The sequence below is a fragment of the Haliotis rufescens genome, unplaced genomic scaffold (assembly GCF_023055435.1).
Source record: "Haliotis rufescens isolate VD_foot unplaced genomic scaffold, xgHalRufe1.0.p SCAF_6, whole genome shotgun sequence".
Taxonomy (NCBI): Eukaryota; Metazoa; Mollusca; class Gastropoda; order Lepetellida; family Haliotidae; genus Haliotis; species Haliotis rufescens.
This window is the reverse complement of record NW_025964334.1, coordinates 30,689,529-30,706,189: the sequence shown is the minus strand read 5'-3', so window position 1 is coordinate 30,706,189 and position 16,661 is coordinate 30,689,529. Positions and strand designations below refer to the sequence as shown.

At 42.8% G+C, this 16,661-nt stretch overlaps 1 protein-coding gene across 1 annotated transcript in view; it reads left to right on the top strand.

The window, feature by feature from the left end:
- LOC124117784 (arylsulfatase J-like) overlaps nucleotides 1-16,370 on the top strand; it is a 32,164-nt gene extending 15,794 nt beyond the window's left edge. Inside the window, exons 7-14 of the mRNA XM_046479796.2 lie at nucleotides 1,585-1,686; nucleotides 2,155-2,218; nucleotides 5,792-5,889; nucleotides 7,600-7,739; nucleotides 9,280-9,338; nucleotides 10,160-10,271; nucleotides 11,793-11,932; nucleotides 14,573-16,370. Coding sequence (XP_046335752.2) covers nucleotides 1,585-1,686; nucleotides 2,155-2,218; nucleotides 5,792-5,889; nucleotides 7,600-7,739; nucleotides 9,280-9,338; nucleotides 10,160-10,271; nucleotides 11,793-11,932; nucleotides 14,573-14,745 — 888 coding nt within the window. The 3' untranslated portion in view covers nucleotides 14,746-16,370. The remainder of the gene's footprint in view (nucleotides 1-1,584; nucleotides 1,687-2,154; nucleotides 2,219-5,791; nucleotides 5,890-7,599; nucleotides 7,740-9,279; nucleotides 9,339-10,159; nucleotides 10,272-11,792; nucleotides 11,933-14,572) is intronic.
- Nucleotides 16,371-16,661: the final 291 nt, after the last annotated feature.

Here is a 16,661-nt window from a genome sequence, read left to right as displayed (position 1 = left end):
GCCATGTAACGGCACCTGAACTGCACCTTAGCGGGGACTAGAACCCGTTATTTGTCCACGTGACAAGCAAAGGTTTTAGGCTACAAGGTTACTCTACTTTCCTTCGATTAATCCTAAGCCATAGGAACCCTGGTACAAAACCAAGTCATTACTCATACAAACTACCTTCGTTCCACAAAGTGATCTTAGCGATACGACTAGCGTTAGTCTGTGTTAACGTACGGGAGTCACTATCATCTCGGCGCTAACATCACATGACGGAGCGGGACTCAGGTACATTGTGTGAGTAATGATAAGACTTTGTGCCATAGTTAATAAGTACACTTTGTCACAGCACAAAATATTGGTCACATAGCGAAATATGTATTAACAAGGACAAATATAACAAGAGTGAGTGAGTATTGTGTTACGCCGCTTTTAGCAATATCACAGCGGGGGACACCACAAATGGGCTTCACACATTGTATCCGTGTCATCGGCGTGACGAGCGAACACTTTAACCGCTAGGCTACCCAACCGCACGAAATATAACAAGAGAATTCTTGACAAAAAATAAAATAATCACTAATACATCAAGTTGTCGCTGTGCAGAGCGAGAACAACAGCGTTGAAACCACATCACACGGACTAATGGCTAATCTAGCTCCAGGCTTGGCTGCCTAGGCCAGAGACCACTTGTCCAAAGTCATTCTATCACAACGAGTATTTTAAGTCTATACATAAGTATCGGGGTTGCATGAGTCTTTAGTGCTATTGTCGCTTTGTGCAAGCTGGCCTAAAATATTACTCAACTTGAACTCTGGCACCATTCGAAATCGACCCCATGTGGGACCAACTATTGTTTGTTTGTTTGTTGTTTAACGCCGCACTCAGCAATATTCCAGCTATATGACGGTGGTCTGGAAATAATCGAGCCTGGACCAGTCAATCCAGTGATGGACATCATGAGCATCGATCCACGCAATTGGGATACGATGACATGCATCAACCAAGTCAGTGAGCCTGACCACCCGATCCCGTTAGTCGCCTCTTACGACAAGCATTGTCGCCTTTGCAGCAAGCATGGGTTGCTGAAGACCTATTCTACCCCGGATCTTCACGGGCACCAACTACATTAATGACTACTGAGTATCTGGGCATAAATGTCTTTCCAATTCGTTTTAGTGGTACATTCATATATTGATAATAATCATCGCCAATGTAATGGTGACCGTGCAACTGTTATTACACATTGTTATAACTATTCAGAATTAAATAATTCATAAATAAAACGGCTTATATATTAATATAGACGAACGCACAAATCCCGATTTATTGGCAATATTTCATTTTTTTCGAATTTGAGCAGCTTTTGAAGGTTTTGGACCGTGATTATCGAAAGAATGAAGATTCCATATTTCCAATCTTGTTTTTATTTAGCGTTACTCCTCTCAATTTCACTCATAGAAGTTGATAAAAATATAACTTAATGCGTGACGTGTGTACTACGTTCAATATGCCACCCACAGTTACAATAAGTTATAAATTAATAAGTCGTGTCAGTTACCATGACAACTAATCTGCTATTGTTATTTTCCTTGTCAGTTTGTGTTTGCCCGGCGTGCAATAGACATCATCCGGACACACAATCAGGAATCACCCCTCTTCCTGTTCGTGTCATTCCAAGCTGTGCACGTGCCGTTACAGGTAACTACGGAAACGTATTTCGAGAACATTTATTTTTGGGTATGACAGATAAAATATAAAGATAAAGTATTGACGTCACGTTACTCAAATTAGCACTTCTCGTTATGTATGTGGGTGTACATGAACATCACGTTCTCACGCACTGAAACTTAAAAAATAAACCAACCATCAATATCAACAACACTGACTTAGGGACCGACTATTGGGATTTTGTATCGAGAATACATAATTTTTGCAGCTTTATCTATGAAACAGATGTTTTTAATTTAATACTATGAGGGATTTTTTCAAGAAAAACACCTTGCAACAATGTAATTCAACATATTCTGAATCATTATTTTTTCGAATTTCCGGGGACAGTATATTCTTTTCGATAAAATCCCCCCAACACACACACACACACACTTTGTTTAAAATACGAAAGGATGCATTACAATTCTAAAATCATGATTGTGTTGGTCCTTACAGGCCCCCAAAAGATTTAAGGACATGTACTCAAGAATCCGGTATCGATCTAGGCGTTTATATAGCGGTGAGTATTAAACTAAAGAAAATGTTTTGCAACAATTATTCTACCAAAGATCAAGAATAACAACAACTATTCCAGTATATATCAAGTTTTGCAATAACTATTCCAGGATATATATTATGCATTGCAACAACTTTTCTCAGTATAGATCATATACCGGAACACCTATTCCAGTATATATCATGTCTTGCAAGAACTATTCCAGTATATATCATGTTTTGCAACAACTATTCCAGTATATATCATGTTCTGCAATAACTATTCCAGTATAGATCATATACCGGAACACCTATTCCAGTATATTTCATGTTCAGCAACAACTATTCCAGTATTTATCATGTTCTGCAACAATTATTCCAATATACATCATACACCGGAACACCTATTCCAGTATACATCATATACCGGAACACCTATTCCAGTATATATAATGTCTTGCAAGAACTAATCCATTATATATCATGTTCTGCAACAACTTTTCCAGTATATATCATGTTCTGTAATAACTATTCCAGTATAGATCATATACCGGAACACCTATTTCAGTATATATCGTGTCTTGCAAGAACTATTCCAGTATATATCATGTTCTGCAACAACCATTCCAGTATTTATCATGTATTGCAACAACTATTCCATCATATATCTTGTCTTGCAACAACTATTCCTTCATATATCTTGTCTTGCAACAACTATTCCAGTATACATAATGTACTGCATCAACTATTCCAGTATATATCATGTATTGCTACAACTATTCAAGTTTGTATCATGAACTGCAACAACTGTCTAGTATATATCATATACTGCTACAACTATTCCAGTATAGACCACGTATTGCGACAATTATACAATAAGCAAGGACACATAAGTCCCATGGAGAATCCCGTGACTATTTCTACCTTTTAATCCCGGGTCAGATAGTTGCTACAGAACCCCCTGACTATTTCTACCGCTTAATCCCGGGCTTGATAGTTGCTACAGAACCCCCTAACTATTTCTACCTCTGAATTTCGGGCTTAATAGTTGCTACAGAGCCCCGTGACTATTTCTACCTCTGAATTTCGGGCTTGATAGTTGCTACAGAGCCCCGTGACTATTTCTACCTCTGAATCTCGGGCTAGATAGTTGATACAGAACCCCCTGACTATTTCTACCTCTGAATCCCTGGCTAGATAGTTGCTACAGAACCCCGTGACTATTTCTACCTCCGAATCTCGGGCTAGATAGTTGCTACAGAACCCCGTGACTATTTCTACCTCTGAATCTCGGGCTACATAGTTGCTACAGAACCCCGTGACTTCTCAGAGGTAGAAATAGTCCCCCCTGACTATTTCTACCGCTTAATCCCGGGCTTGATAGTTGCTACAGAACCCCCTAACTATTTCTAACTCTGAATTTCGGGCTTGATAGTTGCTACAGAGCCCCGTGACTATTTCTACCTCTGAATTTCGGGCTTGATAGTTGCTACAGAGCCCCGTGACTATTTCTACCTCTGAATCTCGGGCTAGATAGTTGATACAGAACCCCGTGACTATTTCTACCTCTGAATCCCTGGCTAGATAGTTGCTACAGAACCCCGTGACTATTTCTACCTCCGAATCTCGGGCTAGATAGTTGCTACAGAACCCCCTAACTATTTCTACCTCTGAATTTCGGGCTTAATAGTTGCTACAGAGCCCCGTGACTATTTCTACCTCTGAATTTCGGGCTTGATAGTTGCTACAGAGCCCCGTGACTATTTCTACCTCTGAATCTCGGGCTAGATAGTTGATACAGAACCCCCTGACTATTTCTACCTCTGAATCCCTGGCTAGATAGTTGCTACAGAACCCCGTGACTATTTCTACCTCCGAATCTCGGGCTAGATAGTTGCTACAGAACCCCGTGACTATTTCTACCTCTGAATCTCGGGCTACATAGTTGCTACAGAACCCCGTGACTTCTCAGAGGTAGAAATAGTCCCCCCTGACTATTTCTACCGCTTAATCCCGGGCTTGATAGTTGCTACAGAACCCCCTAACTATTTCTAACTCTGAATTTCGGGCTTGATAGTTGCTACAGAGCCCCGTGACTATTTCTACCTCTGAATTTCGGGCTTGATAGTTGCTACAGAGCCCCGTGACTATTTCTACCTCTGAATCTCGGGCTAGATAGTTGATACAGAACCCCGTGACTATTTCTACCTCTGAATCCCTGGCTAGATAGTTGCTACAGAACCCCGTGACTATTTCTACCTCCGAATCTCGGGCTAGATAGTTGCTACAGAACCCCGTGACTATTTCTACCTCTGAATCTCGGGCTACATAGTTGCTACAGAACCCCGTGACTTCTCAGAGGTAGAAATAGTCCCCCCTGACTATTTCTACCACTTAATCCCGGGCTAGATAGTTGCTACAGAACCCCGTGACTATTTCTACCTCAGAATCCCGGGTCAGATATTTGCTACAGAACCCCCTGACTATTTCTACCACTTAATCTCGAGCTTGATATTTGCTACAGAACCCCGTGACTATTTCTAACTCTGAATCTCGGGCCAGATAGTTGATACAGAACCCCCTGACTATTTCTACCTCTGAATCTCGGGCTAGATAGTTGCTACAGAACCCCCTGACTATTTCTACCTCTGAATCTCGGGCTTGATAGTTGCTACAGAACCCCGTGACTATTTCTACCTCTGAATCTCGAGCTTGATATTTGCTACAGAACCCCGTGACTATTTCTAACTCTGAATCTCGGGCCAGATAGTTGCTACAGAACCCGTGACTATTTCTACCTCTGAATCTCGGGCCAGATAGTTGCTACAGAACCCGTGACTATTTCTAACTCTGAATCTCGGGCCAGATAGTTGCTACAGAACCCCGTGACTATTTCTAACTCTGAATCTCGGGCCCGATAGTTGCTACAGAACCCTTGACTATTTCTAACTCTGAATCTCGGGCCAGATTGTTGCTACAGAACCCGTGACTATTTCTACCTCTGAATCTCGGGCCAGATAGTTGCTACAGAACCCGTGACTATTTCTACCTCTGAATCTCGGGCTAGATAGTTGCTACAGAACCCGTGACTATTTCTACCACAGAATCCCGGGCCAGATATTTGATACAGAACACCGTGACTATTTCTACCTCTGGATCCCAGGCCAGATAGTTGCTACAGAACCCCCTGACTATTTCTACCTCTGAATCGCGGGCTAGATAGTTGCTACAGAACCCCGTGACTATTTCTGCCACAGAATCCCGGGCCAGATATTTGATACAGAACCCCGTGACTATTTCTACCACAGAATCCCGTGCCAGATAGTTGATACAGAACCACGTGACTATTATGCTTGTCAACCCGTAATATCTCCACGGAGAAATATATCTGACCAAACGGTTTCGAGTCCACTACATGTCCAGTGGGGCAGTAGACATGCACATAATGGTTGTCAGTTAGGCCTCGTGGCTCATGTTTATGGACAATACATGTTCTTGCCGGTTTGAATAGTTAAGACCACCAGTCAACTGTAGGTGGGCTGGCCTTGTGTGCCATCTTCTCTCACGCACGTTCATAATATGTTCTCTTCTCCCCCAGCCATGGTATCCGCTATGGACGAAGCTATTGGGGATATAACGAGGTCACTCAAAGTTGAAGGATTGCTCAAAAACTCTCTCGTCATATTTACCTCAGATGTAAGTATTGTGTTACGACTTATGTGGGACATTAGAGACGGAGATCTGACAGTTCAATGTTCTCAGTCAGAGACTTTTCCCTTTAATTTCCATCACCGTAACGTGTGGAGTTCTCTTTTGTCCATCTTCCCGTGGCAAGGGAGTTAACTGACTATAAAAGTATAGTTTCCACCCTTGCCGAACTAAGCTGCAATTATGGAATTATATTTTGGCTGCGCTAACGAGTCTATACATAGTCCAATCAAAATCGCGTTATGAAATCGACATCCGGGTCGTAAAACTATCGTGCAGATTTCGATCGATTGCAAGATTTGAGGAGCATGTGTATCGTCAAACGGGCCTCGACAGATATTTTCCAAATCTTTTCATGTTTCTTATCAAGGTGCTCACATGATTTGATGCACTTTGCGAGGTAAGACACGTTTTATTACAATATAGATCTTGACTATCGATCAGACTGGACGCCGCCATTTTGTTTAAATCAAATGCAAGTGATATGAATTGTGGAATCTGATTGGTCAGTATGAGGGACATAGAAGGGACATAACTCGTAATAGCCACTGGTGGCTCGTCAACCGAGACTAGAAATTCCAGCCAAGTTCGGCAAGGGTGGAAACTGGACTTTTACAGTCAGTTAACCCCCTTACCTCAGGAAGATGTCTTTTGCCTTGCTGGGGAGATATTTTTTCAAAATACATTTTCTGTGATATAAGTTGTAGATGAATAAAAACGCACCAGGTAAGTTGAACCGAATCAATAGATACGAGTAGATGCAATATTTTTATTATACGGCACGACTACATACACTACCTGGATAGGTGTAAAGTTTTTAAAGATTTTTGGTGATGTCATGACGCAGTTTTAACATGAATACCCTTCAGCGATACAGTATATTCCACTCCTTGTTTTATCCCCTTAATGCCGAACCCCAGGAAGGGTAACAACAAGTACCATCAAATAATGTCTACTCAGCATAACGCGACCAGGGATCGAAGCCCCGTCCCTCCTGATAGACGCTCTATCCGCTAGACCACGGAGGCATGCTATAAACTTGATAAGACTTCTTTCTTTGCTTTGATAGACGCCTGACTAATAGAGAAAAAAAGACTTTCTGTCTGATGGGTGACCGTTCCATTTTGAAATTATTCTCGTTGGAGGAATTCTGAGATCTCTGTTGTTATTAAAAGGCATTGGTTTCAGTTATCAAGATTTTGGTGGTCAGGTAGCCTAGTGGTTAAAGAGTCGCTTGTCGCGCGAAGGATCCCGGTTCGAATCCAATTATGTGTGCAAAGTGCAGTGCCAGTTCGGCCCGGGCAACACTTTTATTTAGACATTGTTCTCAAACATTTGCTGAGTTGCCTCCCCTAGGCGTGCCCGAAACCTGTGAATCGAGCTTCGAATTACAGAATCGCCGTAATAATGTTTCTTAGTTTGTCAGCACCATACCAAAGTGGTAAACGGTTAAGACCTACCTCACGTCTCCCAACATCAAGCGAACACGCTGTGATAAAAGTGAAATACTGTTTAAAGCAGCGTTTAACAAAACTTACACACAGGTGTTCTCTTTCACATATGATTTACAACAGTTACATCCTTAGCAACGCGTTCTTTTATCGTCATGGGTGAGCTGAGCTTCATCTCTAATATCTCAATTCAATAAACTGTAAGACCCAGTAATTATTTGCCCTTTAACAAATTTTATAATTTCAGAACGGTGGCGCCCCCTATGCAGGGGGGAATAACTGGCCCCTGCGGGGTGGAAAAACAACTCTATGGGAAGGGGGCATGAGAGTCCCCACCCTCGTGTACAGTAAAACTTTGCTCAAGAGGAGGATACAATGGCATAATGGGTAATCTGTCATTATATTACACATAACTTACAATTATAGTCAAAACTTCACGTGTTTGTATACACCACGTTCCTCCATCACCCGTAATTACACACGGCCTCGTTGCCGTGTATTCGTTATTTTTAACCAACGAATCAAGTGACGGCCTGGTTCTGTCGAGAGGGAAACCAGCGAGTACTCAGACCAATGAGAGCCCAGTTTACATCGCTCAAACGGCAATGTTTCTGGCTGGACATCGTGTTAAACATGTCCCATAGCCTTGTTGTAACTTCTCTCTATACATTGCATTCGTCTCCTCTCGCCCCTTTCCGTAACCTGCAAGATGACTCGTCCCTCTATCGATGAATGTTATGTGCAATGCGCGTATGATTTCAAGTTCTTCGTCAAAAAATCCCTCAGGAATAATTTTTGATTTTACATATGTCTTGCATCTAAAAATATACCCAAGACACAGTTAAATGTGTTCAATCATACTGTATAGTTCCGCATGTCCAGATATGCTTTAAATTGCATTTGAAATATATATAATATATGGGGATATATATGTGAACCATTACGCAACGAGTTGACAGTTGTTTTAGATATGCCCCTTTGCGCTAAGACGGAACCCGGTCGCAAAAACGGCCATGAGAGGGGCACGAGTCGCTATTCGGCTTGTCCCGGAATAACACGAATGTATACATTGCTTTAATGGAGGGCAATGGTTGGGTTCGAACAAAGTTTATGTTCGGAGTGGGATGCATTTGACTTCTGTGTGTAATACATTGCCTCAGTTTATTACCTGACTAAAGACCCGTGAAGATCCGGGTTAGAATAGGCCTTCAGCAACCAATGCTTGCCATAAAAGGCGACAATGCTTGTCGTAAGAGGCGACTCACGGGGTCGGGTGATCAGGCTCGCTGACGTGGTTGATGCATGTCATCGTATCCTAATTACAGACCGCCGTAATATAGCTGGAATATTGCTGAGCGCGGCGTTAAACAAGAAACTAACAATAACTGACTAAAAAGAGACACTCATCAATACAATCCCGACTTTCAACCTGGTGTAGTCACGGGTGAAGGAGGAAAGCAGTGTGTAGAAACGCGTGAAATATTGATGATCCGCAGCAGTGAGATTGGTAGCCTAGTGGTAAAAGTGTTGTTTCGCCACGTCCTGGCTCTGTTTCCCCATATGGGTACAGTGTGTGAGGCCTTTTCCTTGTTTCCCCCCAATGATATGATTGGTAATTTGGTAAAAGGGGCTTCAATCCCAACTCACTCACTCACCTTCTCATTTATACAACACCGGAGCACGGGTACAGGGGAAATTGTATTCAGTGTAGATCACTGGGAATTATTTAGACGTAAATCGGGGGCGCCCTTAAAAGCAGTGTTAAACCCAACTCACTCCCTCACTATATGTAACTCATACAGCACAAAGAAGGAAGATCCGTAACACTGATAAAGGTGATGTTACACAATGAGGAGGGGGTACGGTAACCACAGCTATGTTAAACCTAGCACACTCACTCACTCACATACTTACATGTATGTTATAGGTTGTTCCATGCTGTGGACTGGTATCCAACGCTGCTTCACATTGCAGGTGGGAAGTCAAGTAAGTTCCAGCAAGTGTCCACCTTTATTTCCCTTTGGTTTGTGTCCTTAGTGTCAGGCGTTTGGAGTGATGTGGGTACTTATGGTGTTAGATGTTGGGCTGGTGGCATTGGGGTGTATAATGTGTGTGTTGTGAGAAACGTTGCCAGGTGTTGAGGTGGGATGTGTCGGGTTTTGTAGGGGGGTGCTGATGAGATGGGCTTGGTGGGGGATGTTGGAGAGTCGGGTTTGGTGGGGGATGTTGGAGAGTCGGGTTTAGTGGGGATGCTGATAAGATTGGTTTGATGGCGGATGTTAGCTATAGAGAGTCGGGTTTGATGAAGAATGTTCGAGAGTTGGGTTTTGTAAGGGGATGCTGATGGAGGAAATTTGGTGTGGATGCTTATGAGATGGGTTTGGTTTGGGATGTTCGTGAGAGGTGTTTGGACGGGATGCTGATGAGATGGGTTTGATGGGGATTTATTAGAGCATGGGCGTGTTTGATTTTATTCACATGTTATACATCATCGGCAATACTTTACAGGTTTTGTATGCACTACGTTGTTCCATGATGGAGGAATGTAGCGTGTATACACAACCTGTGACGTATTGAAAATGGTTATACATTTACCAAGTAGATTTATACCCCAGTCAATGCGTTTGTAGAGAATGTTAGGTGGCATAATGGTTGAAGCGTTCTCTCGTCACTCCGCCGGCCTTGGTCCGATTACCGGCATTGGTTAAATGGGTGAAGATTGCTAAAGGTGGCATAAAATAATACTCGCTCGCTCACTCACTCAAAGCGTCTGTAATGTTGACTGAAGTTTTAAAAAAATCTTTCAGGTAAGAAAATGGACGGTGTCAACCAGTGGATGATGATACGGAAGGGGACGCCCAGCAAACGCCGGCAGATCGTCCACAACATCGACGACATACGACAGAACGCAGCTTTACGGTAGTTTGAAACAGGCAGGGCGCTACCTTCAGGTCAACGTTTTTAACTCACCTGGATGGCATACGACAGAACGCAGAAATACGGTAGTATTAAACAGGCAGGGCGCTACCTTCAGGTCAACGTTTTTAATTCACCTGGATGGCATACGACAGACCGCAGAATTCCGGTAGTATTAAACAGGCAGGGCGCTACCTTCAGGTCAACGTTTTTAACTCACCTGGATGGCATACGACAGACCGCAGAATTCCGGTAGTATTAAACAGGCAGGGCGCTACCTTCAGGTCAACGTTTTTAACTCACCTGGATGGCATACGACAGACCGCAGAATTCCGGTAGTATTAAACAGGCAGGGCGCTACCTTCAGGTCAACGTTTTTAACTCACCTGGATGGCACATGGATGGTATACGACAGACCGCATATTTACGGTAGTATGAAACAGACAGGACGCCACCTTCAGGTCAACATAGTCAGTTCACCTAGGCGACATACCACCAGGCAGGACGCTACCTTCAGGTCAACATAGTAAGTTCATCTGGACGACATACGACCAGGCAGGACGCTACCTTCAGGTCAACATAGTTAGTTCACCTGGACGACATACGACCAGGCAGGACGCTACCTTCAGGTCAACATAGTTAGTTCACCTGGTCGACATACGACCAGGCAGGGCGCTACCTTCAGGTCAACATAGTAAGTTCACCTGGACGACATACGGCCAGGCAGGACGCTACCTTCAGGTCAACATAGTAAGTTCACCTGGGCGACATACCACCAGGCAGGGCGCTACCTTCAGGTCAAAATAGTTAGTTCACCTGGACGACATACGACCAGGCAGGACGCTACCTTCAGGTCAACATAGTAAGTTCACCTGGACGACATACGGCCAGGCAGGACGCTACCTTCAGGTCAACATAGTAAGTTCACCTGGGCGACATACCACCAGGCAGGGCGCTACCTTCAGGTCAAAATAGTAAGTTCACCTGGCCGACATACGACATACGGTCAGGCAAGACGCTACCTTTAGGTCAAAATAGTAAGTCCACCTGGACGACATACGACATAATAGAGTTGGTAAATTTGGGTCAACAGAGGCGACGAGAAACACATAGACAGCACTTGTCCTGTCGTGTTTGTTAATGCACCGGTATTTTCTAAAATTTCCAAGAACGCCAGGGGTGGTTGAGTAGCCTAGTGGTTAAAGTGTTCGCTCGTTACGCCGAAGATCCTGGTTCAAGTCCCCACATGAGTACAATGTGTGAAGCCCATTTCTGGTGTCCCCGCCGTGATATTGCTGGAATATTGCTAAAAGTGGCGTAAAACAATACTCACTCACTCCAAGAACGTCGCTTTAAGATCAAGGGTACTGTACTTTTCAAATTGTATCAACTGAGTCGCTAATAAAAAACAACAACTGTTAACGTTGTCATATTGACTGAACATTGTCATAATCCCAATTATCATTTACCTCAACCTGGTTATAAAGTACAAAGTTTACAATACGTTTGATCTCTTCTCCACAGTATTGGACATATGAAGCTCATCCACGGCAATCCAGGGCGCTATAACAACTGGTACCCCGTACCTACCCTGTGGACAGACAGGTGCCTCTATAAAGCTGACAAGCTCAGGCTCCCCGAGTACCAACTCTTTAACATTACAGGTAGTTGAATGCACCTTAATGGAGTGTGTGGAGGTGGAGGTGGGGGCTTGGGTGTGGGGGTTCGGTGTGTGTGTGTGTGTGTGTGGGGGGGGGGGGGGGAGGTATTCAGGTACAATAACTCCAAGTACTCCAAGCTAGTCGTAATGGCCGATTAATGGGGATCGGATGGTTACAATTTGTGACATGGTTGATTGTGTGTTGTGTCCCGGTGACGTGGTCGTACTCATGATATCAGCCACTGGTTCACCAGGCCGTTGTGATATAGCTGTAATATTGCTGACTGCGGTGGAAAACAACACTTATCCATGACAATGAAATACTTGAAACGCGCCATGCTGCGTACTTGTTATGTCTTCATCTGAGGGCACAGTCGTTTGTGGCATCACAATTCGCTGTGCAGAGTTGTGTCCCTTAGGTGTCCCAGAAACCTGTGGTCGTTGGTTTGATTTCTTATATTTATTGAAAGGGTTTTATCACTTTTATTTGAATCCCGGTTAGCCCTGATGATATTTCTATGTTTGTCAGTCCCAATTCCGTGCGCGTAAGTTTCACCAAAGTTCCCAACCATGCCTTCTGGCTTTCCTCACAAATCACTCTGACACGTCGTGGTATAACCGAAATACTTTCAAAGCGGTGTAAAACATCACTCATTCACTCATATTTATCTACACACATTAGGGCGTTATTTCCAATGTGGTTCAGAAAGAACAATTTACCAAAGAATTTCTAATCGCTTCCTCTATGGATCCGCTGACCATACATTTCAGTATTGTTGCATAAATCGAGATTATTAATCGAGAGTGTGATTCCGTATCATAAGTGTCATATATTAGGAATACAAATTTTATTATGTGAGCCATACTATTCCTGAAATATGATATTTACGAAACAAAAACGCACGAGGGTAATAATCTCCTTATCATATAATGTCATTCTTAAAATAATCATTGGATCAATTTGCTCAATGAAACCGCGTATGAATACAGTGTAACCGCCTATGGATACAGTGTTTGAGTAAACCGCCCCTTTAATCATGGAGGGCCAAATGATTTGCAGGCATGTGTGTCCACAGAGCACCCATACATAGGGAAACCCCCATCAAGCTCATTGGGAACACATGTAATACAACAGATGAATGACTGAGCAGACATTGGTTCTATGTATGGACCCTAAATATAGTTCTTGCCAGGTGACCTCATTTGCATATTTATAGGATCGTGATACCAAGATCCTTATCGCATCAATAATACTGTCCATTACAAATTGTAAGAACATTTTCAGTTACGAAATTATCTATCCTATGCGGATTGGTAAGGGAAAATTTGATAAGACACTAGTAAAGGTATATTTCGTGGTTTTTGTTTTATTATTTTTCCTATAGCCCATAAGTTTATCTGAATGTGTACTTGTGAAAAAAACAGTAACCATTTTGCCATAGGAAATAGACATCCCGCGTTCATGTTGTGACGAAACACGGCTTGTTTTTATTTAAGTGACACATTCGCATTGAAATAGAGAAACAGACAACTATTTTCTAACGACAGGTCTTGTTACTGTTTCGTGACTATTATCCGCCGTAGACAAGTATGTAGTTCCAGGGGATACTTCTTCAATATACAACACAACTCCGTCTGCGGGTCCACAACGTTTTATTGTGCATGGGAGCTTCACTAGCTGTTTCGTGTTCAGCTCCCAGATCTCCACTGTCCAGCTCGCGCCGGTCTAGCTGCATAGAACTCACTTTCTAACATTCATACTATTCTATATAAGGTAATACAGAAATGCTACGTAGTATCTCGTCCACAACCCACATGCCTCACGTGCAGTGGTCGTCCGGATGATCTTACTCTTGGTCTTATAAGACATCAGTATCAAGTTGCAGTCCCATAACTCCAAGAGTATGTATACCGGCCTCCAGCACCCCTCACTAGCCACCGGTGAAACAGCTGACCAGTGCACGCCTGGCCTGTGACCTGGTAACTCCCCCATTAGGGGTTTGCTTGAGGGAGAGGGGGAGGAAATGTGTGCAACTGCCCAGCGCACACTGCTCGCGGTCCACTGTTTATTACTGCATGTGGCATACTGTATATTACACTTGAAATATTGTATACTGCATGTGATACTATACTAGTTAATTGATTAATCTTTCTATTGCGTATCCTCGGAGAGAGGAAGGTCGGGGGTTCGATCCTGGTCGCGTCATACCAAGAGACGTTGAAAGTTTGTACTTGTTGTTAACCTGCCCTGAGAATAAAACAAGGACTGGTCGGCTCGGAGTTGGTACACTGTGTCTGAGTGGAGTATTCATGTTAAACTGCGCCATGGTATTTCAGCGGGCTAGCACTATAACCGACATTAACTGAGACTAGCTATGACGTAAGCCATGTTTTAAAAACATTTTAGGGGGTGTGGTGGCCTAGTGGTTAACGCGTTCGTTCGTCACGTCAAAGACCCGGGTTCGATTCCCTACATTGGTCCAGTGTGTGAAGCCAATTTCTTGTGTCTCTACCGCCGTGATGGTGTTTGAATTTTGCTGAAAGTGGCGCTTAACCATACTCATTCACTTTAACACATTATATTTTTGTCACTGCATTTGATGTTTAAAGATTCTTCCTCATTCACTAATTTCTTTGTACATAGCTGACCCAACCGAGAGTTACGACATCGCCTACAAGTCCCCGGATATTCTAGCAAAGATGATCAAGATTTTGGACCGTTACAAGAGGAAGCTGGTGCCCTCATATTTAGGAAAGTCAACACGTAAATCCAATCCCAAATACTACGGCGGAGTATGGGCCACCGGCTGGTGTTGAGATGTCCCTAGCCGCATCTCATAATAAAACCTATCGTTATCCCGCACATGAATATTTCAGAACTGTTTTTTCGAACCCCATGAAACCCCATGGATTCTCGAATATTATTGTATCGAACCTGTGTGTCTCTTAACTTGATTCTCGATTCTGGATACATTGAACCTGGCGTCTCGAATTTGGATACTTCAAACCCGAAGTCTGAAATCTGGATATATCGAACCTGATGTCTCGTATCTGGATTTCCTCAACCTGTATGACTCGAATCCTGATGTCACGAAGTAGGATACGTCTATTTTAGTCAGCTTTCACAACTCAATTTGACCTCCCCCCTCCTGTTTTGGTTCGTGTGAGTTCCACATACCCGGAGGCTTCTATGTTCTCAAAATGCCATGATGTGGTGCTGTTAGAGGGTTTCCATTACAGGTAGGATATGGTTTGGTCAGTTCAACTAAAACCTGGTCACCTAGAAACTCGTATTGATTATAAGGTCTTCATCTCAACTTCATGTTTGTTTAATGGGTCGGAGATCTAAGGTGAACATTTGCATTGAATGAGCTGAATTGATTCATCTGTGTTTATGCGTTTAAAAAAATACTAGTCGACCATTCAGCCTGTAACACCCTTGTGTCCGTACGCCGGAATAGGGTTAAGCAATCGTGACAGGGCTTTCGGTACCACTCGCCCCTTCCCGTCAAGGAGACAAGACTCGGAATAACACGAGTGGTCACGAATGGTTAAGAGGGCTAAACTACTTCCAAAGGAGACGTTTCCTGAATTACGTATTATTGTATGTGAGTTCTTATGCGCAAATTTCATTTGCACTTGAATTCCGTCAGTAAATCATATAATGTGCGATAACGATTGTTTTGCTAGTTACTTTTAGTACGGGTCTTATATTGCAAAACGTCATGGGACCTATGTGCAGTTCATGGGACAAGAGTTATTTGCTCGGTTAGCCTTTTTTTATATTATGTGCTTATATGTGTAAAATAAAACTCAATAAAAAGACTACGAATGAAAAGTTATTCGCATTGAAGTAATAAACAATTGTTATTTTCATAAAATAAAACACGGACTTGATGCACTACACAATTCTGATGTTTAAGAAACCAATATAACTACTCTGCAAAAGTACAGCAGTCCGTTACTATTGAGTATCGTTGTCAACCCTGTACATCCTGTATGGTCGTGCCCGACAAGGGCATGTTACTCTAGTTCAATTTCGTTGCCATGGCTACATTGGTTTCTCTGATCAGCTAACCCTTATTTGTACTGTCTGTACCATGTCAGTGGTTGTGGCAAACGCCAATGCAACAGACATATTCTCTGGATGGTCTACTATCTACCTGTTGTGTCCTATTTCTGATGTTATCCTTTATCAATCTTATTAAAATAAGATATATGTTTTTTTCTGATACGATCTGTCTTCAGATCTTCCCGCGGAGGGGTACGGTATTGGAGTTAAAGATCGGATTTTAATGAGATTGGGAAAGAGATTAAACAGTATTAAATCATTTTGCGGTTTTGCTAATAATTTTGCATTATTATTTTTTACAATAACACGACTATTGAAAGAAATCTTTGGATCAAATTCTACAATATACAGATGTAAAAAAGCAATAAAGAATAAGATGTTATTACTGTGTACGTGTGATCTACTCCTGATATTACTCCGAGACAAGTGAGGTAAATGGCCACTTGCATTTGCTTCAAACAAGATGGCGGCGCGAAGTCAAGTGGATCTGATCAAGTTAATCGAAGACAGGTTTCACATTCCCTGCCTCACAGACACCCAGTGCATTTTGATTGTAGCACATCAAATGAGTATGGTGGCCGAGATGGGACATCGCTTTCTTGCGGTAAAGCAATATCTCATATGACTATGGTTAATCAGTCATTGCTGATTGTCTTGCAAA